Source organism: Pristiophorus japonicus, chromosome 1 (assembly GCF_044704955.1).
Source record: "Pristiophorus japonicus isolate sPriJap1 chromosome 1, sPriJap1.hap1, whole genome shotgun sequence".
NCBI lineage: Eukaryota > Metazoa > Chordata > Chondrichthyes > Pristiophoridae > Pristiophorus > Pristiophorus japonicus.
In genome coordinates, this window is record NC_091977.1 from 542922589 (window position 1) to 542947396 (window position 24808).

General features: G+C 51.3%; 2 protein-coding genes across 2 annotated transcripts in view; one reads left to right on the forward strand and one right to left on the reverse strand.

Annotated features, from left to right (window-relative positions):
- The window catches only part of riok3 (RIO kinase 3 (yeast)), a 49685-nt gene extending 28564 nt beyond the window's left edge, over positions 1-21121 (reverse strand). Inside the window, exons 1-4 of the mRNA XM_070896915.1 lie at positions 21004-21121; positions 14865-15007; positions 11820-11927; positions 1221-1330 (exon numbers count right to left, since the gene is read on the reverse strand). Coding sequence (XP_070753016.1) covers positions 1221-1330; positions 11820-11927; positions 14865-15007; positions 21004-21071 — 429 coding nt within the window. The 5' untranslated portion in view covers positions 21072-21121. The remainder of the gene's footprint in view (positions 1-1220; positions 1331-11819; positions 11928-14864; positions 15008-21003) is intronic.
- Positions 21122-21297: 176 nt separating this feature from the next.
- LOC139273059 (SWI/SNF-related matrix-associated actin-dependent regulator of chromatin subfamily D member 3-like) overlaps positions 21298-24808 on the forward strand; it is a 16949-nt gene continuing 13438 nt past the window's right edge. Inside the window, exon 1 of the mRNA XM_070889410.1 lies at positions 21298-21324. Within this exon, the coding sequence (XP_070745511.1) occupies positions 21298-21324 (27 nt within the window). The remainder of the gene's footprint in view (positions 21325-24808) is intronic.

Genomic DNA, 24808 nt, shown 5'->3' on the forward strand with positions numbered 1-24808 from the left:
GGGCGGTGCCGAGGGAGCGCCGCGCTGCCGGGGGGGCGGTGCCGAGGGAGCGCCGCGCTGCCGGGGGGGGCGGTGCCGAGGGAGCGCCGCGCTGCCGGGGGGGGCGGTGCCGAGGGAGCGCCGCGCTGCCGGGGGGGGCGGTGCCGAGGGAGCGCCGCGCTGCCGGGGGGGGCGGTGCCGAGGGAGCGCCGCGCTGCCGGGGGGGGCGGTGCCGAGGGAGCGCCGCGCTGCCGGGGGGGGCGGTGCCGAGGGAGCGCCGCGCTGCCGGGGGGGGCGTTGCCGAGGGAGCGCCGCGCTGCCGGGGGGGGCGTTGCCGAGGGAGCGCCGCGCTGCCGGGGGGACGGTGCCGAGGGAGCGCCGCGCTGCCGGTGCCGAGGGAGCGCCGCGCTGCCGGGGGGGCGGTGCCGAGGGAGCGCCGCGCTGCCGGGGGGGGCGGTGCCGAGGGAGCGCCGCGCTGCCGGGGGGACGGTGCCGAGGGAGCGCTGCGCTGCCGGGGGGACGGTGCCGAGGGAGCGCCGCGCTGCCGGTGCCGAGGGAGCGCCGCGCTGCCGGGGGGGCGGTGCCGAGGGAGCGCTGCGCTGCCGGGGGGACGGTGCCGAGGGAGCGCTGCGCTGCCGGGGGGACGGTGCCGAGGGAGCGCCGCGCTGCCGGTGCCGAGGGAGCGCCGCGCTGCCGGGGGGGCGGTGCCGAGGGAGCGCCGCGCTGCCGGGGGGGGCGGTGCCGAGGGAGCGCCGCGCTGCCGGGGGGACGGTGCCGAGGGAGCGCTGCGCTGCCGGGGGGGCGGTGCCGAGGGAGCGCCGCGCTGCCGGGGGGGGCGGTGCCGAGGGAGCGCCGCGCTGCCGGGGGGGCGGTGCCGAGGGAGCGCCGCGCTGACGTTAAACAGAGGCCCCGTCTGCTCTCTCAGGATGTAAAAGATCCCAGGGCACTATTTTGAAGAGGAGCTGGGGAGTTCTCCCCGGTGTACTGGGGCCAATGTTTATCCCTCAATCAACATCACTAAAACAGATTATTTGGTCATTGTCACATTGCTGTGTGTGGGAGCTTGCTGTGCGCAAATTGGCTGCCGCGTTTCCCACATTACGACAGTGACTACACTTCAAAAGTATTTCATTGGCTGGAAAGCGCTTTGGGACGTCTGGTGGTTGGGAAAGGTGCTATAGAAATGCAAGTCTTTCTCTTTTTATGACAAGGAAAACATGAATAAAAAGACGAATACCTACATTTTCCATTCGCGCAGTGTTCCTTCTGCCACACATCACCTCATCGTGCTTGGTGGTAATCTCTTTGCCCTTTCCCACAAATCCTCGCCTTGGAATTGTTGAAGGTTTATCTGTCAACACAGGAAGATTGTGAAGACTGGTGTTAGAAAAATTAATTCTTTGACTAAAGATACTTTTGACCAAACCTTGAGGATACATTAAAATGAATACCTAAAACACTTGTTCAACACCTCTCGCTCCAAAATACTAAACAGCCATCATCATCATAGGCAGTCCCTGGGAATAGAGGAAGACTTGCTTCCACTCTAAAAGTGAGTTCTCAGGTGACTGAACAGTCCAATACATGAATTACAGTCTCTGTCACAGGTGGGACAGACAGTGGTTGAGGGAAAGGGTGGGTGGGACTGGTTTGCCGCACGCTCCTTCCACTGGCGACGAGACTCGAGGTGCTCAGCACCCTCCCGGATGCACTTCCTCCACTTAGGGCGTTCTTTGGCCAGGGACTCCCAGGTGTCGGTGGGGATGTTGCACTTTATCAGGGAGGCTTTGGGCTTGCTTGCCGTGAAGGAGTTCCGAGTATAGCGCTTGCTTTGGGAGTCTTGTGTCAAGCATGTGATCAATGTGGCTCGCACGAGTGTGGTCAGTGCTTCAATGCTGGGGATGTTGGCCTGATCGAGGACACCAACGTTGGAGCGTCTGTCCTCCCAGGGGATTTGCAGGATCTTGGAGACATCGTTGGTGGTATTTCTCCAGCGATTTGAGGTGTCTACTGTACATGGCCCATGTCTCTGAGCCATGCAGGAGGGCGGGTATCACTACGGCCCTGTAGACCATGAGCTGGGTGCCAGATTTGAGGGCCTGATCTTCAAACACTTTTTTCCTCAGGAAAAGACCGAAGGCTGCACTGGCGCACTGAAGGCAGTGTTGAACCTCGTCATTGATGTTTGCCCTGGCTGATAATAGGCTATATACTCCAAATATACTAGTAAGGAATGACAATATCAGAGTGTTTCATTCTGTGGTCTTCATGCAGCAATCAAGTATTATTAACCGGGCGTGTCTGGATTCACTCTGACCTAGGATACACTCCATGGGTGGCATCATGTCTGAGTAATAACACCACCAAAATGATGCAGCATAGGAGGCCATTCGGCCCATCGTGCCTGTGCTGGCTCTTTGAAAGAGTGATCTAAATTAGTCCCACTCCGCTCATTCCCCATAGCCCTGAAAATCTTTCCTTTTTAAGTATTTATCCAATTCTCTTTTGAAAGTTACTACTGAATCTGCTTCCACCGACCTTTCAGGCAGCGTGTTCCAGAGCCCATGGCTCCGGTTGGGGTGGAGTGTAGAATGTTTCAGTGTAAGGGGTGTCGCAGTTGTGTGAGGCGGCCTGGTTGGGCTGGGTGCTTTTTACCTTTCCACCATTGTTCATAGGTTTATATGTAACCTTCAGGGCTGCTGACCGAGGGCCGTGCGGCTCTTTGTTGGCCGGCGCGGACACGATGGGCCGAAATGGCCTCCTTCTGCGCTGTAAATTTCTATCATAACTCGCAGTGGAACAAAATTTTTCATCTCTCCCTCTGGTTATTTTGCAAATTATCTGAAATCTGTGTCCGCTGGTTACAGACACTTCTGCCAGTAGAAACAGTTTCTCCTTATTTACTCTTATCAGAACCCCTCATGATACCAAAGCTCCATTTAACCTTCTCTACTCTTAAGGAGATCAATCTCAGTTTCTCCAGTCTCTGTACATAATTGAAGTCCCTCATCCCGGGACCATTCCCGTAAATCTCCTCTGCATCCTCTCCAAGGCTAGAAGCTCAAAATTAGTGAACGTAACACATTCGAAACGTATAAGATTATGAGGGGGCTTGACAAGGTGGATGCAGAGAGGATGTTTCCACTGATGGGGGAGACTAGAACTAGGGGGCATAATCTTAGAATAAGGGGCCGCCCATTTAAAGCTGAGATGAGGAGGAATTTCTTCTCTCAGAGGGTTGTAAATCTGTGGAATTCGCTGCCTCAGAGAGCTGTGGAAGCCGGGACATTGAATATATTTAAGACAGAGATAGACAGTTTCTTAACCGATATGGGGATAAGGGGTTATGGGGATAAGGGGTTATGGGGATAAGGGGTTATGGGGATAAGGGGTTATGGGGATAAGGGGTTATGGGGATAAGGGGTTATGGGGATAAGGGGTTATGGGGATAAGGGGTTATGGGGATAAGGGGTTATGGGGATAAGGGGTTATGGGGATAAGGGGTTATGGGGATAAGGGGTTATGGGGATAAGGGGTTATGGGGATAAGGGGTTATGGGGATAAGGGGTTATGGGGATAAGGGGTTATGGGGATAAGGGGTTATGGGGATAAGGGGTTATGGGGATAAGGGGTTATGGGGATAAGGGGTTATGGGGATAAGGGGTTATGGGGATAAGGGGTTATGGGGATAAGGGGTTATGGGGATAAGGGGTTATGGGGAGCGGGCAGGAAAGTGGAGCTGAGTCCATGATCGTATTAAATGGCGGAGCAGGCTCGAGGGGCCGTATGGCCTACTCCTGCTCCATGTTCTTATAAGTAAAAGAAGTTGATGTACTAAAAGTAAACCTCTCTCATCCATTTGTAAAAAAAAAGTGTCTCAACTGTTAAGAAATGTGTAAAGAGGCAGGGAGGCTTAGGGGTTCAGGTACAGTAATCTTTAAAAGTCAGGACAAGCTGTTAAAGAGAAAGCAAATGGGATTTTAAGTTTTAGAAATAGGGACAGAGTGCTAAATCTGAAACTAAATAAATAATTGGTTAGAGCACAGTTAGAATACAGTGTTGAATTTTGGAGACACTGCTCCAAGAAGTAAAAGCAAGACCTGGATTTATATGACGCTTTTCACAACCACCGGATGTCTACAAGTATAAGTTCAGGGAGAGGTGCAAAAGAAATTCACTAAGATAGACTTCAGTTAAGGGCAAAGACTGAAGTAAATGACAGCAAAGGAGGGTAAAGGAATCCAAGAGATGGTCAAAACATGAGGCGCTTTGACACACAGGGTAAATGCTATTTCCGCTGGTTACCGAGTCAGGAACTAGAGGGTGTAAGTCTAAGATCATTGGCAGAACAAAGGGAGGGTGATGGAGGAAAAATATATGTTTATTCACACAAATGTTTGGAAATGGAATGCCCACCAGAAACGGTGGGAGCTTTTAAAAGGAAGGTGGACAAAGAGTTGAAAAATTAACATTTAAAATTGATGCAAGAATGGAAACCAAGTCGAAAGAGGTTTCAGAAAGAAACTCGAATGATTCCTGAGACGAAAGAGCAGTCCTATGATGAAAAATTGAGTAGACTGGGGCGATACTCTCTGGAGTTTAGAAGAATGAGAGGCGATCTCATTGAAACATAAGATTCTGAGGGGGATTGACAGGGTAGATGCAGGGAAGATGTTTCCCCCGGGCTGGGGAGTCTAGAACCAGGGGGTCACAGTCTCAGGATAAGGTGGGTGCATTTATGACTGAGATGAGGAGGAATTTCTTCACTCAGAGGGTGGTGAATCTCTGGAATTCGCTGCAACAGAGGGCTGTGGAGGCTGAATGAACGTATTCAAGGCTGAGATCGATAGATTTTTGAAGTCTCAGGGAATCAAGGGATATGGGGATCGGGCGGGGAAGTGTTGAGGTCAATGATCAGCCTTGATCTTATTGAATGGCGGAGCAGTCTCGAGGGGCCGAATTACCTACTGCTCCTATTTCTTATGCTCTTAAAGGTATAGTGAGCGGGCAAAAATTTGGCAGATGGAGTATAATGTGGGAAAATGTGACATTATCCACTTTGGCAGAAATAACAGAAAAGCAAATTATAATTTAAATGGAGAAAGATTGCAAAGTGCTGCAGTACAAAGGGACCTGGGGGTCCTTGTGCATGAAATACAAAAAGTTAGTCTGCAGGTACAGCAAGTGATCAGGAAGGCCAATGGAATGTTGGCCTTTATTGCAAGGAGGGATGGAGTATAAAAGCAGAGAAGTCCTGCTGCACTGTACAGAGTATTGGTGAAGCCACACCTGGAGTACTGCGTACAGTTTTGGTCTCCGTATTTAAGGAAGGATATACTTGCATTGGAGGCTGTTCAGAGAAGGTTCACTCGGTTGATTCCGGAGATGAGGGGGTTGACTTATGAGGAAAGGTTGAGGAGGTTGGGACTCTACTCATTGGAATTCAGAAGAATGAGGTGATCTTATTGAAACTTATGATGAGGGGGCTCGACAAGGTGAATGCAGAGAGGATATTTCCACTCATCAGGGAAACTAAAACTAGGGAACATGGAAACATGGAAACATAGAAAATAGGTGCAGGAGTAGGCCATTCGGCCCTTCGAGCCTGCACCACCATTCAATAAGATCATGGCTGATCATTCACCTCAGTACCCCTTTCCTGCTTTCTCTCCATACCCCTTGATCTCTTTAGCCGTAAGGGCCACATCTAACTCCCTCTTGAATATATCCAATGAACTGGCATCAACAACTCTCTTCGGCAGGGAATTCCACAGGTTAACAACTCTGAGTGAAGAAGTTTCTCCTCATCTCAGTCCTAAATGGCTTACCCCTTATCCTACGACTGTGCCCCCTGGTTCTGGACTTCCCCAACATCGGGAACATTCTTCCCACATCTAACTTGTCCAGTCTCATCAGAATCTTATATGTTTCTATGAGATCCCCTCTGATCCTTCGAAACTCCAGTGTATAAAGACCCAGTTGATCCAGTCTCTCCTCACATGTCAGTCCAGTCATCCCGGGAATCAGTCTGGTGAACCTTCGCTGCACTCCCTCAATAGCAAGAACGTCCTTCCTCAGATTAGACCAAAACTGAACACAATATTCCAGGTGAGGCCTCACCAAGGCCCTGTACAACTGCAGTAAGACCTCCCTGCTCCTATACTCAAATCCCCTAGCTATGAAGGCCAAAATACCCATTTGCTTTCTTCACCGCCTGCTGTACCTGCATGCCAACTTTCAATGACTGATGTACCATGACACCCAGGTCTCGTTGTACCTCCCCTTTTCCTAATCAGCCGCCATTCAGATAATATTCTGCCTTCATGTTTTTCCCCCAAAGTGGATAACCTCACATTTATCCACATTATACTGCATCTGCCATGCATTTGCCCACTCACCTAGCCTGTCCAAGTCACCCTGCAGCCTCTTAGCGTCCTCCTCACAACTCACACCGCCTCCCAGTTTAGTGTCATCTGCAAACTTGGAGATATTACACTCAATTCCTTCATCTAAATCATTAATGTATATTGTAAAGAGCTGGGGTCCCAGCACTGAGCCCTGCGGCACTCCACTAGTCACTGTCTGCCATTCTGAAAAGGACCCGTTTATCCCGACTCTCTGCTTCCTGCCTGCCAACCAGTTCTCTACCCACGTCAGTCCATTACCCCCAATACCATGTGCTTTGATTTTGCACACCAATCTCTTGTGTGGGACCATGTCAAAAGCTTTTTGAAAGTCCAAATACACCACAGCCACTGGTTCTCCCTTGTCCACTCTACTAGTCAAAAAATTCCAGAAGATTTGTCAAGCAAGATTACCCTTTCATAAATCCATGCTGACTTGGACCGATCCTGTCACTGCTTTCCAGATGCGCTGCTATTTCATCCTTAATAATTGATTCCAACATTTTCCCCACTAGGTTAATTGGTCTATAATTACCCGTTTTCTCTCTCCCTCCTTTTTTAAAAAGTGGCGTTACATTAGCTACCCCTTCAGTCCATAGGAACTGATCCAGAGTCGATAGACTGTTGGAAAATGATCACCAATGCATCCACTATTTCTAGGGCCACTTCCTTAAGTACTCTGGGATGCAGACTATCAGGCCCCGGGGATTTATTGGCCTTTAATATCATCAATTTCCCTAACACAATTTCCCGCCTAATAAGGATATCCTTCAGTTCCTCCTTCTCACTAGACCCTCGGTCCCCTGTTACTTCCAGAGGTTATTTGCGTCTTCTTTCGTGAAGACAGAACCAAAGTATTTGTTCAATTGGTCTCAGATTTGTTCATAGTCTCGGAATAAGGGGTCGCTCATTTAAAACTGAGATGAGGAGGAATTTCTTCTCTCAGAGGGTTGTAAATCTGTGAAATTCTCTGCTCCAGAGAGCTGTGGGGGCTGGGTCATTGAATATATTTAAGGCAGAGATAGACAAATTTTTAACCAATAAGGGAATTAAGGGTTACGGGGAGAGGGCGGGTAAGTGGAGCTGAGTCCACGGCCAGATCAGCCATGATCTTATTGAATGGCAGAGCAGGCTCGAGGGGCTAGATGGCCTACTCCTGTTCCTAATTCTTATGTTCTTATGTTCTTATGGGTGGGGAAGTGGAGCTGAGTCCACGGCCAGATCAGCCATGATCTTATTGAATGGCGGAGCAGGCTCGAGGGGCCGTATGACCTACTCCTGCTCCTATTTCTTATGTTCTTAAAGGCAGGACAGCTGTGATATTTTTAAAATTCAATTTCGATCTGTGGGCATCACTGACCAGGCCAGTGTTTATTGACCATTCCTAAATACAGAGTGCTTGTCTTGCTAGACCCTTTCAGGGGGCAATTAAGAGTCAAGCATTGTTTCCGTTAGGCTGCACAGTCTTGCAATGGTTGGAGGTCCCGTGCAGGCTGGCTCACTGACTTTTCAATGGACCGCCCGCCCCCCCCACCGTGCACGCGGGAACTTTGAATGGGCCACGCACCCAAAAAAAAGAATTTGAGGGAACATTGAAGTCGACCACAATGATGTGGGACTGGAATCACGTATAGACACAGACCGGATAAGGACGCCAGATTTCCTTCCCCAAGAACATAAGAAATAGGAACAGGAGTAGGCCATACGACCCCTCGAGCCTGCTCCGTCATGCGAGGAGTATTCGGAATAAGGTGGACGAATTAACTGTGCAGATAGCAGTTAACAGATACAATGTGGTTGGCATCATTGAGTCATGGCTCCAGGGTGACCAAGGCTGGGAACTCAACATCCAAGGGTATTCAACATTTAGGAAGGATAGACAGAAAGGAAAAGGAGGAGGCGTGGTGTTGCTGGTTAAAGAGGAAATTAATGCAATTGTAAGGAGGGACATTAGCTTGGATGATGTGGAATCAGTATGGGTGGAGCTACGAAATACCAAAGGACAGAAAACGCTAGTGGGAGTTGTGTACAGATCTCCAAACAGTAGTAGTAATGTTGGGGAGGGCATCAAACAGGAAATTAGGGGTGCATGCAATAAAGGTACAGCAGTTATCATGGGTGACTTTAATATGCAGATAGATTAGGCTAACCAAACTGGAAGCAATACGGTGGAGGAGGATTTCCTGGTGTGCATAAGGAATGGTTTTCTAGATCAATATGTCGAGGAACCAACTAGGGGGGGGGGGGCCATCTTAGACTGGGTGTTGTGTAATGAGAGAGGATTAATTAGCAATCTCGTTGTGCGAGGCCCCTTGGAGAAGAGTGACCATAATATGGTGGAATTCTACATTAGGATGGAGAATGAAACAGTTAATTCAGAAACCATGGTCCAGAACTTAAAGAAGGGTAACTTTGAAGGTATGAGGCGTGAATTGGCTAGGATAGATTGCCGAATGATATTTAAGGGGTTGACAGTGGATGGGCAATGGCAGACATTTAGAGACCGCATGGATGAACTACAACAATTGTACATCCCTGTCTGGCATAAAAATAAAAAAGGGAAGGTGGCTCAACCGTGGCTATCAAGGGAAATCAGGGATAGTATTAAAGCCAAGGAAGTGGCATACAAATTGGCCAGAAATAGCAACAAATCCAGGGACTGGGAGAAATTTAGAACTCAGCAGAGGAGGACAAAGGGTTTGATTAGGGCAGGGAAAATAGAGTACGAGAGGAAGCTTGCAGGGAACATTAAAATGGACAGCAAAAGCTTCTATAGATATGTAAAGAGAAAAAGGTTAGTAAAGACAAACGTAGGTCCCCTGCAGTCAGAATCAGGGGAAGTCATAACTGGGAACAAAGAAATGGTAGACCAATTGAACAAGTACTTTGGTTCGGTATTCACTGAGGAGGACACAAGCAACCTTCCGGATATAAAAGGGGTCAGAGGGTCTAGTAAGGAGGAGGAACTGAGGGAAATCCTTATTAGTCGGGAAATTGTGTTGGGGAAATTGATGGGATTGAAGGTCGATAAATCCCCAGGGCCTGACGGACTGCATCCCAGAGTACTTAAGGAGGTGTCCTTGGAAATAGCGGATGCATTGACAGTCATTTTCTAACATTCCATAGACTCTGGATCAGTTCCTATGGAGTGGAGGGTAGCCAATGTAACCCCACTTTTTAAAAAAAGGAGGGAGAGAGAAAACAGGGAATTATAGACCGGTCAGCCTGACATCGGTAGTGGGTAAAATGATGGAATCAATTATTAAGGATGTCATAGCAGCGCCTTTGGAAAGAGGTGACATGATAGGTCCAAGTCAGCATGGATTTGTGAAAGGGAAATCATGCTTGACAAATCTTCTGGAATTTTTTGAGGATGTTTCCATTGGAGTGGACAAGGGGGAACCAGCTGATGTGGTGTATTTGGACTTTCAGAGGGCTTTCGACAAGGTCCCACACAAGAGATTAATGTGCAAAGTTAAAGCACATGGGATTGGGTGTAGTGTGCTGACATGGATTGAGAACTGGTTGGCAGACAGGAAGCAAAGAGTAGGAGTAAATGGGGACTTTTCAGAATGGCAGGCAGTGACTCGTGGGGTACCGCAAGGTTCTGTGCTGGGGCCCCAGCTGGTTACGTTGTACATTAATGATTTAGACAAGGGGATTAAATGTAGTATCTCCAAATTTGCGGATGACACTAAGTTGGGTGGAAGTGTGAGCTGCGAGGAGGATGCTGTGAGGCTGCAGAGTGACTTGGATAGGTTAGGTGAGTGGGCAAATGCATGGCAGATGAAGTATAATGTGAATAAATGTGAGGTTATCCACTTTGGTGGTAAAAACAGAAACACAGACTATTATCTGAATGGTGACAGATTAGGAAAAGGGGAGGTGCAACGAGACCTGGGTGTCATGGTACATCAGTCGTTGAAGGTTGGCATGCAGGTACAGCAGGCGGTTAAGAAAGCAAATGGCATGTTGGCCTTCATAGCGAGGGGATTTGACTACAGGGGCAGGAAGGTGTTACTACAGTTGTACAGGGCCCTGGTGAAGCCACACCTGGAGTATTGTGTACAGTTTTGGTCTCCTAATTTGAGGAAGGACATTCTTGCTATTGAGGGAGTCCAGCGAAGGTTCACCAGACTGATTCTCCGGATGGCGGGACTGACCTATCAAGAAAGACTGGATCAACTGGGCTTGTATTCACTGGAGTTCAGAAGAATGAGAGGGGATCTCATAGAAACGTTTAAAATTCTGACGGGTTTAGACAGGTTAGATGCAGGAAGAATGTTCCCAATGTTGGGGAAGTCCAGAACCAGGGGACACAGTCTAAGGATAAGGGGTAAGCCATTTAGGACCGAGATGAGGAGAAACTTCTTCACCCAGAGAGTGGTGAACCTGTGGAATTCTCTACCACAGAAAGTTGTTGAGGCCAATTCACTAAATATATTCAAAAAGGAGTTAGATGAAGTCCTTACTACTCGGGGGATCAAGGGGTATGGCGAGAAAGCAGGAATGGGGTACTGAAGTTTCATGTTCAGCCATGAACTCATTGAATGGTGGTGCAGGCTCGAAGAGCCGAATGGCCTACTCCTGCACCTATTTTCTATGTTTCTATGTTAATACGATCATGGACTCAGGTCCACTTCCCTGCCCGCTCCCCATAACCTCATATCCCCTTATCGGTTAAGAAACTGTCTATTTCTGTCTTAAATTTATTCAATGTCCCAGCTTCCACAGCTCTCTGAGGCAGTGAATTCCACAGATTTACAACCCTCAGAAGAAATTCCTCCTCATCTGAGTTTTAAATGGGCGGTCCCTTATTCTAAGACCATGCCCCCTAGTTCTAGTCTCCCCCATCAGTGGAAACATCCTCTCTGCATCCACCTTGTCAAGCCCCCTCATAATCTTATATGTTTCGATAAGATCACCTCTCATTCTTCTGAACTCCAATGAGTAGAGGCCCAACCTCCTCAACCTTTCCTCATAAGTCAACCCTCTCATCTAAAAGGGAATTAGTGAACCAGATGGGGTTTTATAACATCCAGAGTCACTTTTACTGCTGCCAGCTTTTTATATCCAGCTTTTATTTTTAAATATAAAAACTCAATTCAAATGCTCAAAGTGCCGTGGTGGGATTTGAACTCACGTTCTGAAGATTACTAGCCCGTGCTGGGGCAAATTACCTCATTCGGCACTGTAAAATATTCCAATTCTCATTCTATTTTTTTCTCTCCTCCCCCCCCATCAAACCCAGACAATTATGATTTCCTGACTGACTATACACAGGAAACTGCGAGCATTTTTCAAGTAGCAAGGTGGTGATGATTTAGTCTTCCTTAATAATCATCTTGGCATTCATAAAGAGCGCAGGTGGCCAGGACTACATTAACACGCTTGGAAACATTGGGTCAGCTCGGTCGCATCAAGTTAAGACCTTACCGGGTCCATAGGGATCGTGCCGTGTGTCCTGCCAATCAACTTCATCCTCAGAGCTTTCACTGTCTTCAAAAGGATGCACCATTCGATAATTCTCATAGGAAATAGAAACTGAGTGGAAAGAGAGAGAGAGCGAACAATAACACATTGTATATTTTATATAGCTGTACACAGTGGCACCACAAGTCCCGGGCAGAATGGAGATGATTGGGTAATTACACCCGTCAATTCATAAGAAACTAGAAAATCTTATAATTTTCTTCGTCTATGGAATGAACGCTGATGTCTGCCCTCCCTTGCCTCTCCCCCATTCCCCCCACCCACTCTCCCCCCCACTCTCTTTCTCTCCCTCTCGCTGCTCCTGCCACACATTCATAGAAACATAGAAAATAGGTGCAGGAGTAGGCCATTCGGCCCTTCGAGCCTGCACCACCATTCAATAAGATCATTGCTGATCATTCCCTCAGTACCCCTTTCCTGCTTTCTCTCCATACCCCTTGATCCCTTTAGCCATAAGGGCCATATCTAACTCCCTCTTGAATATATCCAATGAACTGGCATCAACAACTCTCTGCAGGTTCCCAAGTGGCAGGTTCTTAGAACCATAGACAATAGGAGCAGTAGTAGGTCATTCGGCTCTTCGAGGCTGCACTGCCATTCAATATGATCATGGCTGATCCTCTATCTCAACACCATATTCCCCTTGATGTCTTTTGTTTCTAGAAATCTATCTCGCTCCCTCTTAAATATATCAAATGACTTGGCCTCCACAGCCTTCTGTGGTAGAGAATTCCACAGGTTCACCATTCTCTGAGTGAAAACATTTCTCCTCAGCTCGATCCTAAATTTCCTGCCCCGTATCCTGAGACTGTGACCCCTTGTTCTAGACTTCCCAGCCCCGGGGAAACATCCTCCCCGCATCCAGTCTGTCCAACCCCGTCAGAATTGTATAGCTCCTCTCGGCTCCCCCCCCCCCCCCATGGCCCCGCCACATTCACTGCCGCCTCCATCGCTCTCCGCCCTGATTGGTTGCGCGGCCAGGCGGGCTCTGATCACCCATTGGTCGGTGCGACTGTCACTCAGTCCGGAGCCACAGGACAAAATCTGATTATTATGGAAGATAGGAAATAGGAGCTGGATTAGACCCCAGAGGCTGCACTGCTGCAAGTGACTGGGATTAATTTGACACACATAATTTGTGTGATATTACTCTCCTCCAGTCACGGTATTTTGGGGACGAATCACCCTGCTTTGATCAGGAGACTTTGCTGTAGTTTGGGTCACGAGCTCTGTTTGCTGCAAGATAGACGGTTTGCTGTGAGTGCTGCCCCACCTCGAACTCACTGGCTGACAGAGTCGGGTCAATACTCACTTTGATTTTATATAGGTTAAATGATATAGTATGTGCCGCTATATTTTTAGATGTCTTATTTGCAGGGGCTATTTTGCTACTCCAAGTAGTAACTGAACCTGGCTGGGTATTCTGCAGCGAGTGTCTCACCTCCCGACTCCCCAAAGCCTTTTCACCATCTACAAGTCACAAGTCAGGAGTGTGATGGAACACTCTCCGCTTGCTTGGATGTGTGCAGCTCCAACAACACTCGAGAAGCTCGACACCATCCAGGACAAAGCAGCCGCTTGATCAACACCCGATCCACCACCTTCAACATTCACTCCCTCCACCACCGGCGCACCGTGGCTGCAGTGTGTACCATCTACAAGATGCACTGCAACAACTCACCAAGGTTTCTTCAACAGCACCTCCCAAACCCGCGACCTCTACCACCTAGAAGGACAAGGGCAGCAGGTCCATGGGAACACCACCACCTCCACGTTCCCCTCCCAGTCACACACCATCCTGACTTGGAAATATATCGGCCGTTCCTTCATCGTCGCTGGGTCACAATCCCGGAACTCCCTCCCTAACAGCACTGTGGGAGCACCTTCACCACACGGACTGCAGCGGTTCAAGAAGGCGGCTCACCACCACCTTCTCAAGGGGCAATTAGGGATGGGCAATAAATGCCGGCCTTGCCAGCGACACCCACATCCCATGAGTGAATTAAATAATCTATTAAAGCCAGGCATCACTCCCAGATAACCCAGCTTGGTGCTTCAATGGAGCACATGAACTGGAATTTCAGCCCGTAATAGTCTGTTTTCTAAGGGAACTAAATGGTTTCAATTTCTATACGGTAAATTAGAACTACTTGCTGGGACTTTGTAAAACAATATGAATACAGAGTTACAATAAACCACATTATTCTGGTCACCGAAAGAGTTATAAACCTGAAGAGTCATACTGTAAATCTTAGCTACCGTAATAGTAGATGTTATTTATTCAATATTTGAAATGTTACTTCGGGTTTACAAATGACACCTTCCTGCTAGGTAATAAGCTGAGAAAATGATGGAATATGAATTAATGTTAGAGTTGTGTCAGTATCTGTAAAGGGAAAAGACAGGTTGTTCTGCAGGTCCTTCTATAATGGTGGAGGACTGCGACATCATGTTGCATCGAGCCAACAACACAGAAACAGACCTTTGGGCCCAAGCACTCCCTGCCGGTGTTTATGCTTCACACCAGCCCGCTCCCACCCCATCACCATATCCTTCTATTCCTTTCTCCCTCATGTGTTTATCCAGCTTCCCCTTAAACACATCAATACTATTCGCCTCAACCCCTGTGTGAGGGAGAAAGGACTGGAAGGATCTGGTGATGGGGTGAGATGAAGAGGGGTGGGAGGGGGCTGGTGTGGAGCATAAACCCCGGCACGGAGCGATGGGGCCCAATGGTCTGTTTCTGGACTGTAGACTTGGTGTAATTTACTTTAAGGCTGCAGCTATTGTTAGCAAATGCCAAAATGTCCACTGGGGCCCACAGCCGGGGACACGGGCACTGGGGCCCACAGCCGGGGACACGGGCACTGGGGCCCACAGCCGGGGACACGGGCACTGGGGCCCACAGCCGGGGACACGGGCACTGGGGCCCACAGCCGGGGACACGGGCAGACACACTGACGACACAGAGTACACTATTCCTCGTACCTTTGCTGTCACCGTTCAGTTTATTTTCTTCCCGGCGAAGTTGTGCGTCATATTCTCGGTCAAACTCCATCTGCAGCATTTGGGCCAACAAGAGATCACTGGAGGTTGCGGTCCCCTCTTCCTTCAGAGCTGCCGCATCGATGCTGCACACAACAGGTATTGAATGTCCTCCCGTTAAAATTATCAACGTGCAAAATTTACAAGACTTTGCATTTTACACAGCATCTTTAATGTAGCAAAACAGCACAGGGCGCTTCACAGAAGCGTAATCGGACAGATCATGACACTGAGCAAAAAAGGAGATATTAGAATCGGTGGGTATTAGATTAGTTAAATATGTAGGTTTTAAGGAGGGTCTTACAAGAGAGAGAGCTGCAGGTGTGAACATGTTTAGGGAGGGAATTCTGGAGTCTAGGCCCATACTGATGAAGGCACAGCCAGCAATGGTGCAGCAAAGGGAGAGGGGGATGCACAAGAGGCCAAATTTGGAGCAGCGCAGAGATCTCGGAGCGTCGTAGGCAAAGTTCCCTTTAACTTTTTGAGGGGGGTCGCTGTCCTTTTAAGGAGCTGTGCTGCCTATTCAAAAGGCCATGCATGCGGGATTTTCCCATTTAGTTGAGAGGTAGCTCCAGAGCGCTGCGTGGTCACTGGTAACAATGCAGTGGAGGAGGACTTCCTGGAGTGTATTAGGGATGGTTTTCTAGACCAATATGTCGAGGAACCAACTAGAGAGCTGGCCATCCTCGACTGGGTCTTGTGTAATGAGAGAGGATTAATTAGCAATCTTGTTGTGCGAGGCCTCTTGGGGAAGAGTGACCATAATATGGTAGAATTCTTCATTAAGAGATGGGGAGTGACACGGTTAATTCAGAGACTGGGGTCCTGAACTTAAAGAAAGGAAACTTTGACGGTATGAGACGTGAATTGGCTGGAATAGACTGGCGAGTGATACTTAAAGGGTTGATGGTGGATAGGCAATAGCAGACATTTAAAGATCACATGGGTGAACTACGACAATTGTACATCCCTGTCTGGAGTAAAAATAAAACGGGGAAGGTGGCTCAACCGTGGCTAACAAGGGAAATTAGGGATGGTGTCAAATCCAAGGAAGAGGCATATAAATTGGCCAGAAAAAGCAGCAAACCTGAGGACTGGGAGAAATTTAGAATTCAGCAGAGGAGGACAAAGGGTTTAATTAGGAGGGGGAAAATAGAGTACGAGAGTAAGCTTGCAGGGAACATAAAAACTGACTGCAAAAGCTTCTATAGATGTGAAGAGAAAAAGATTAGTGACGACTAATGTAGGTCCCTTGCAGTCAGAATCAGGTGAATTTATAATGGGGAACAAAGAAATGGCGGACCAATTGAACAAATACTTTGGTTCTGTCTTCACTAAGGAAGACACGAATAACCTCCCGAAAATACTAGGGGACCGAGGGTCTAGCGAAAAGGGGGAACTGAGGGAAATCCTTATTAGTCAGGAAATGGTGTTAGGGAAATTGAAGGTGCTGAAGGCCGATAAATCCCCAGGGCCTGATAGTCTGCATCCCAGAGTACTTAAGGAAGTGGCCCTAGAAATAGTGGATGCATTGGTGATCATTTTCCAACAGTCTATCGACTCTGGACCAGTTCCTATGGATTGGAGGGTAGCTAATGTAACCCCACTTTTTAAAAAAAGGAGGGAGAGAGAAAGCAGGTAATTATAGATCGGTTAGCTTGACATTGGTGGTGGGGAAAATGTTGGAATCAATTATTAAAGATGAAATAGCAGTGCATTTGGAAAGCAGTGACAGGATCGGTCCAAGTCAGCATGGATTTATGAAAGGGAAATCATGCTTGACAAATCTTCTAGAGTTTTTTGAGGATGTAACTAGTAGAGTGGACAAGGGAGAACCAGTGGATGTGGTGTATTTGGACTTTCAAAAGACTTTTGACAAGGTCCCGCAGAAGAGATTAGTGTGTAAAATCAAAGCACATGGGTTTGGGGGTAATGTATTGACGTGGATAGAGAACTGGTTGGCAGACAGGAAGCAAAGAGTAGGAATAAACAGGTCCTTTTCAGAATGGCAGGCAGTGATTAGTGGGTTGCCGCAGGGTTCAGTGCTGGGACACCAGCTATTTACAATTTACATTAATGGTTTAGATGATGGAATTGAATGTAATATCTCCAAGTTCGCAGATGACACTAAGCTGGGTGGCAGTGCGAGCAGGATGCTATGAGGCTGCAGGGTGACTTGGACAGGATAGGTGAGTTGGCAAACGCATGGCAGATGCAGTATAATGTGGATAAATGTGAGGTTATCCACTTTGGTGGCAAAAACAGGGAGGCAGATTATTATCTGAATGGTGACAGATTCGTAAAAGGGGAGGTGCAACGAGACCTGGGTGTCATGGTACATCAGTCATTGAAGGTTGGCATGCAGGTACAGCAGGCGGTAAAGAAAGCAAATGGCATGCTGGCCTTCATAGCTAGGGGATTTGAGTATAAGAGCAGGGAGGAGTTACTACAGTTGTACAGGGCCTTGGTGAGGCCACACCTTGAATATTGTGTTCAGTTTTGGTCTCCTAATCTGAGGAAGGACATTCTTGCTATTGAGGGAGTGCAGCGAAGGTTCACCAGACTGATTCCCGGGATGGCAGGACTGACATACGAAGAAAGACTGGATCAACTATGCTTATTTTCACTGGAATTTAGAAGAATGAGAGGGGATCTCATAGAATCATAAAATTCTGACAGGATTGGGCAGGTTAGATGCAGGAAGAATGTTCCCGATGTTGGGGAAGTCCAGAACCAGGGATCACAGTCTAAGGATAAGGGGTAAGCCATTTAGGACCAAGATGAGGAGAAACTTCTTCACTCAGAGAATTGTGAACCTGTGGAATTCCCTACCGCAGAGAGTTGTTGAGGCCAATTCGTTAGATATATTCAAAAGGGAGTTAGATATGGCCCTTACGGCTAAAGGGATCAAGGGGTATGGAGAGAAAGCAGGAATGGGGTATTGAAGTTGCATGATCAGCCATGATCATACTGAATGGTGGTGCAGACTCGAAGGGATGAATGACCTACTCCTGCACCTATTTTCTATGTTTGTGTGTCACACAGCTTAATGGGAACATTGGTTGTAGGGCAGGAGGAGGTTAGAGACAGCGAGGGGGTGAGGCCATGGAAGGATTTGAACACAGGGATAAGAATTTTAAAAATCTGGTGACCCAGAAGCCAAGGTAGGTCAGTGAGCACAGAGTCGATGGGTGAACGGGACTTGGTGCGAGTTAGGATACGGGGCAGCAGAGTTTTGGATGAGGGTGGAAGATGGGAGGCCGGCAAGGAGAGCATTGGAATAGTCGAGTAACAAAGGCACGGATGAGAGTTTCTTCAGTGGATAATCTGAGGCAGGGCAGTGACGGGCGAGGTTACTGAGGTGGAAAGAGGGCTTCCTTTTCGAAGGAGGAGGAGACGGGGTAGTAAGCCCAGCTCGGGGGCAAATAGGACTCCTGAGGTTGCGAACAGGATGGTTTAGCCTGAGACAGTGATCAGGGAGAGGGCTGCAGTCGGTGCAAGGGAATGGAGTTTGTGGCAGGGGCCGAAGACAATGTCTTTGGTCTTCCCCAATATTTAGTTGGAGGAAATTGCAGCTCATCCAGGACTGGGTTTCAGACAAACAGTCTGACAGCACAGAGGCAGAGGAGGGGTGGAAAGTGGTGGTGATGAGGTAGAGCTAGGTGTCGTTATTGCACATGTGTCATCATCATCACAGGCAGTCCCTCGGAATCGAGGAAGACTTGCTTCCACTCTAAAAGTGAGTTCTCAGGTGACTGAACAGTCCAATACGGGAATTACAGTCTCTGTCACAGGTGGGACAGACAGTGGTTGAGGGAAGGGGAGGGTGGGACTGGTTTGCCGCACGCTCCTTCCGCTGCCTGCGCTTGATTTCTGCATGCTCTTGACGATGAGACTCGAGGTGCTCAGCACCCTCCCGGATGCACTTCCTCCACTTAGGGCGGTCTTTGGCCAAGGACTCCCAGGTGTCGGTGGGGGTGTTGCACTTTATCAGGGAAGCTTTGAGGGTGTCCTTGAAACGTTTCCTCTGCCCGCCTGCCGTGTAGGAGTTCCGAGTAGAGCGCTTGCTTTGGGAGTCTCGAGTCTGGCATGCGAACAATGTGGCCTGCCCAGCGGAGCTGATCGAGTGTGGTCAGTGCTTCGATGCTGGGGATGTTGGTCTGGTCGAGGACGCCAACGTTGCCCTCCCAGGGGATTTGCAGGATCTTGCGGAGTCAGAGCTGGGGATGAATGGCTAAATTGTTCAATTTTCAAGTTTGTGCCCCTGAGTATGGGGGCCCGTACCGGGGAAAGGCCAGAGTTGTGGGTATTACTGGGGACTGGGGCATTAAAGGTGAAAGTGTAACTGAGCAGATCAATAGTTGCAGAAATATAGTGGCACTATGAGGGCCAAAGTCTAGGCTGTTGGGAGTTTGAAAGTACCATTGTAAATGACTCGGGGAGGAGTTTTTTCCCTGGTACGAATGCAGAAAAGTGTATGTGAGTGGAGAGATACACAGAGCTGATCAGAGGTGGCCTTGCGATTTTAATAGACCGTGGGACAAACGGTTGCATCAAGACCGTTGCACGGTGTAAAATGAACAATTTTAAATCATTCCCACTTGAAGCCTCAGTGCTCGAGTGTGCAAATGTACACAACACCACTCGAGTTGCCAATCCTCCTGGAATTAGCGCGGGGTCCCCAGGAATTAAAGATTAACCTCCAGAACATCGGTGCGAGCAAACCCGGGAGAAAGATTGTAGGGGCATTGAAATAATAACAGCTTTTGTTTCATTTTCTTTGAATATTAGGTGTGAAAATATTGGAGATGGGAGGGGGAGGAATAGGCCGCTTGGCCGACAGCAAGGAACCATCCAATTGGACAGTGACAAGTCTTCTCACTTTCCGATTGGCTGTGGGAAGGTGGGTCGCTGCGAGGATGGACATTGCGGGCGACCAATGGCAGGAGAGTGTGGGGGCAGGTGGTTGACGGTAGGGGGGTCATGTGATGGCACCTCCAGGAATATCCACTTTGGTAGGAAAAATAGAAAAACAAGAGTATTTTTTAAATGGTGAGAGATTGGGAAATGGTGGTGTTCAGAGGGACCTGGGTTCCTTGTACACCAATCACTGAAAGTTAACCTGCAGGTACAGCAAGTGATTAAAGCAAATGGTATGTTGGCCTTTATTACAGGAGGGTTTGAGTATAAGAGTAAAGACATACTGCAATTATATCGGGCCCTGGTGAGACTGCACCTGGAGTATTGTGCACAGTTTTGGTCTCCTTACCTAAGGAAGGATATACTTGCCAGAGAGGGAGTGCAACGAAGGTTCACCAGATTGATTCCTGGGATGGGGGGATTGTCCTATGAGGAGAGATTGAGGAGACTGGGCCGATATTCTCCAGAGTTTAGAAGAATGAGAGGTGATCTCATTAACACACACAAAATTCTGGCTGGGGAGTCTAGAACCAGGGGGTCACACAGTCTCAGGATAAGGGGTCGGCCATTTAGGACTGAGATGAGGAGGAATTTCTTCACTCAGAGGGTGGTGAATCTTTGGAATTCTCTGCCCCAGAGGGCTGTGGAGGCTCAGTCATTGAGTATATTCAAGGCGGAGATCGACAGATTTTTGAATATTAAGGGGAATCAAGGGATATGGAGATTGGGCGGGAAAGTGGAGTTGAGGCCAATGATCAGCTGTGATCTTACTGAATGGCGGAGCAGACTCAAGGGCCGAATGGCCGACTCCTACTCCTAATTCTGATGTTCTTATGGTTACATCCACCCAGAGTTGGCAACCCGTGCACACACGGTTATTGAGCCACACCAGCTGGGCAAGTGCCAGCTTTGACCTGTGGTCTGGGCAAAGTCAACTTGTCTCAGTCAAGGTGGCACATTGGATGAACTATTGTTGGCATCAAGATTCTTTGGCAGCAACAGAAGCAAAAGCTATAGCTGCCACTGTCCAGTAACCCCGGGCTGGGCAGTTTCGGGTTGAAAATGGAATTGCTGTCCCCAGCGAAATTAAACGTACTCATTGTCGTTTCCGACCCCCCCGCCTAAATCCCGACCAACGTTTGAAAAATAACGTGTCACGTACCCAATGATGCGAGGGAACGTCACATCATCTTCCTGTTGCTGCAATTCTTTCGCAAGCTCTTCGCTCATTACATCGGAAAGGGAGCAGGGGGTGTCTGTGGAAGGTGGCGACCCCCAGGGACACTGTGAACAAGATCAGTGGCGATCAGAGCAGGAACCTTGGAGACGGAATCGCAATCGAAAACTGGCAGTACGACAGTGTTAACGGGGGGGGGGAACTCTGCCAGCTCCAGCTTAGGACTGAATGCACGGTTCGAGGCTTCCCGCGGGGAAATGCCCCTGACCCGCAAATAAAATGCCGGCGTGCCTGGTGATCCGGGAGGTAGAGCCTCACGTAGTCCAGCAGCGCACGCGGTTCACAAGCGCCCCTGGGATCACATGGGCTGGCCCGACGAATGAAAGGGAATCCCCATTCATGCTTGGGAGATTCCGTATGTACGGAAATTCCAAAAGCATGAATGAGGATAACCCCCAAAAAATACCTCTACACTTCACATAATTTTGTTTTTAAATGACCTATTTAAACAAAGAAACATAGAATCACAGTCTAAGGATAAGGGGTAAGCCATTTAGGACCGAGATGAGGAGAAACTTCTTCTCCCAGAGAGTGGTGAACCTGTGGAATTCTCTACCACAGAGAGTTGTTGAGGTCAATTCGTTGGATATATTCAAGAGGGAGTTAGATATGGCCCTTATGGCTAAAGGGGGTCAAGGGGTATGGAGAGAAAGCAGGAAAGGGGTACTGAGGTGAATGATCAGCCATGATCTTGTTGAATGGCGGTGCAGGCTCGAAGGGCCGAATGGCCGACTCCTGCACCTATTTTCTATGTTTCTATTTAAAATGCTATTTAATTAAATATTTAAAACAAAAAGGAAGGAGGGGCTAAAAAAAATAACCACACCTTATTGTACAGGTTTTTTTAAAACATTTAAGTGATTGAGATAAACCTATTTTTTATATCCATACCAGGCGCAAGAAATTCACGGGCATTCGCTGGGCAAAAGTTGGGCCAATAGCCCAAACTCTTCGCTGGAGGAGGCCCTCTTCCTGGGGATGCGTTGGATCGGTCAAGATGATTCCGGACAGATCACAAGCGCGCGAAAACCCGGAACTTGCGAGGCCCTTATGGGTGTGTACGCACTTGTAGGGGCCTCAAATTATGGGCCATTCATTCTGACCTGTGCAAGGTAAGTGTACTTGTGTCACCACACTGTAATCACTGTTATAAATAGTACAAGGTGACAATATCAAGCAGAGAAAGGAACTTCCCTCAACACAAATATTCAGGGTTTTTTTTTGTCTATTTCTGTCTCTCCCAGGAGATTTAATGGCTGCGGGGAAAGAGTGTTTCGTCACGAGGCTGTGGGACAGACTCGATGGGCCAGCCGCGTTTCTCCTGCCCATCATTTTCCTATATTTGTAAAATATTGTTCAAAACTAGCAATTCCCTTCAGGGGCCACATTAATGCAGTGAATGCAATGTCGCTGATCCGACTTCAAACCAAGAGGCGAGACTGAGCGGAGGACCCCTGCCAAACACCTCGGGGGGGGGGGGGGGGGGGGAAACTCCAACTTTTTAAACAGAGAGAGACTTGGCATAAATGTATTGTCCGTCAAGTTTCGACACAGTCAGAGGCAGAAGGAGAGAGGGAGAGGGGGGGGCGGGGGGGAGGGGGGGGGGCGGGGGGAGAGGGGGGGCGGGGGGAGAGGGGGGGGCGGGGGGAGAGGGGGGGGCGGGGGGAGAGGGGGGGGCGGGGGGAGAGGGGGGGGGGGGCGGGGGGGGAGGGAGGGGGGGGCGGGGGGAGAGGGGGGGGCGGGGGGAGAGGGGGGGCGGGGGGAGAGGGGGGGGCGGGGGGAGAGGGGGGGGCGGGGGGGGCGGGGGGAGAGGGGGGGGCGGGGGGAGAGGGGGGGCAGGGGGAGAGGGGGGGCAGGGGGAGAGGGGGGGCAGGGGGAGAGGGGGGCAGGGGGAGAGGGGGGGCAGGGGGAGAGGGGGGGCAGGGGGAGAGGGGGGGCAGGGGGAGAGGGGGGGCAGGGGGAGAGGGGGGGCAGGGGGAGAGGGGGGGCAGGGGGAGAGGGGGGGCAGGGGGAGAGGGGGGGCAGGGGGAGAGGGGGGCAGAGGGGGAGGGGGCAGAGGGAGGGGGGCAGAGGGAGGGGGGGCAGAGGGAGGGGGAGAGGGGAGGGGCAGGGGGAGGGGGGGCAGGGGGAGGGGGGCAGGGGGAGGGGGGCAGGGGGAGGGGGGGCAGGGGGAGGGGGGCAGGGGGAGGGGGGCAGGGGGAGGGGGGGCAGGGGGAGGGGGGGCAGGGGGCAGGGGGAGGGGGGGGCAGGGGGGATGGGGGGGCAGGGGGAGGGGGGGGCAGGGGGAGGGGGGGGCAGGGGGAGGGGGGGGCAGGGGGAGGGGGGGCAGGGGGAGGGGGGGGCAGGGGGAGGGGGGGGCAGGGGGAGGGGGGGCAGGGGGGGGGCAGGGGGAGGGGGGGCAGGGGGAGGGGGGGCAGGGGGAGGGGGGGCAGGGGGAGGGGGGGCAGGGGGAGGGGGGGGCAGGGGAGGGGGGGCAGGGGGAGGGGGGGGCAGGGGGAGGGGGGCAGGGGGAGGGGGGGCAGGGGGGAGGGGGGGCGGGGGGGAGGGGGGGCGGGGGGGAGGGGGGGCGGGGGGAGGGGGGGCGGGGGGGCGGGGGGGAGGGGGGCGGGGGGGCGGGGGGGGCGGGGGGGCAGGGGGAGGGGGGCAGAGGGAGATGGAGAGGGGGGAAGGGGGCAGAGGGGGGAAGGGGGCAGAGGGAGAGAGGGGGGAGGGGGGGCAGAGGGAGGGGGGGCAGAGGGAGGGGGGGGCAGAGGGAGGGGGGGGCAGAGGGAGGGGGGGGCAGAGGGAGGGGGGGCAGAGGGAGGGGGGGGCAGAGGGAGGGGGGGGCAGAGGGAGAGGGGGGCAGAGGGAGAGGGGGGCAGAGGGAGAGGGGGGCAGAGGGAGAGGGGGGCAGAGGGAGAGGGGGGCAGAGGGAGAGGGGGGTAGAGGGAGAGGGGGAGGGGGGCAGAGGGAGAGGGGGAGGGGGGCAGAGGGAGAGGGGGAAGGGGGCAGAGGGAGAGGGGGAAGGGGGCAGAGGGAGAGGGGGAAGGGGGCAGAGGGAGAGGGGGGAAGGGGGCAGAGGGAGAGGGGGGGAAGGGGGCAGAGGGAGAGGGGGGGGGAAGGGGGCAGAGGGAGAGGGGGGCAGAGGGAGAGGGGGGCAGAGGGAGAGGGGGGCAGAGGGAGAGGGGGGCAGAGGGAGAGGGGGGCAGAGGGAGAGGGGGGCAGAGGGAGAGGGGGGCAGAGGGAGAGGGGGGCAGAGGGAGAGGGGGGCAGAGGGAGAGGGGAGAGGGGGGCAGAGGGGGCAGAGGGAGAGGGGGAGAGGGGGGCAGAGGGAGAGGGGGGGAGTGGGGCAGAGGGAGAGGGGGGGAGTGGGGCAGAGGGAGAGGGGGGGAGTGGGGCAGAGGGAGAGGGGGGGAGTGGGGCAGAGGGAGAGGGGGGGAGTGGGGCAGAGGGAGAGGGGGGGAGTGGGGCAGAGGGAGAGGGGGGGAGTGGGGCAGAGGGAGAGGGGGGGAGTGGGGCAGAGGGAGAGGGGGGGAGTGGGGCAGAGGGAGAGGGGGGGAGTGGGGCAGAGGGAGAGGGGGGGAGTGGGGCAGAGGGAGAGGGGGGGAGTGGGGCAGAGGGAGAGGGGGGGAGTGGGGCAGAGGGACTCTCTTGATCTGGGGGGGGAGTGGGGCAGAGGGAGAGGGGGGGAGTGGGGCAGAGGGAGAGGGGGGGAGTGGGGCAGAGGGAGAGGGGGGGAGTGGGGCAGAGG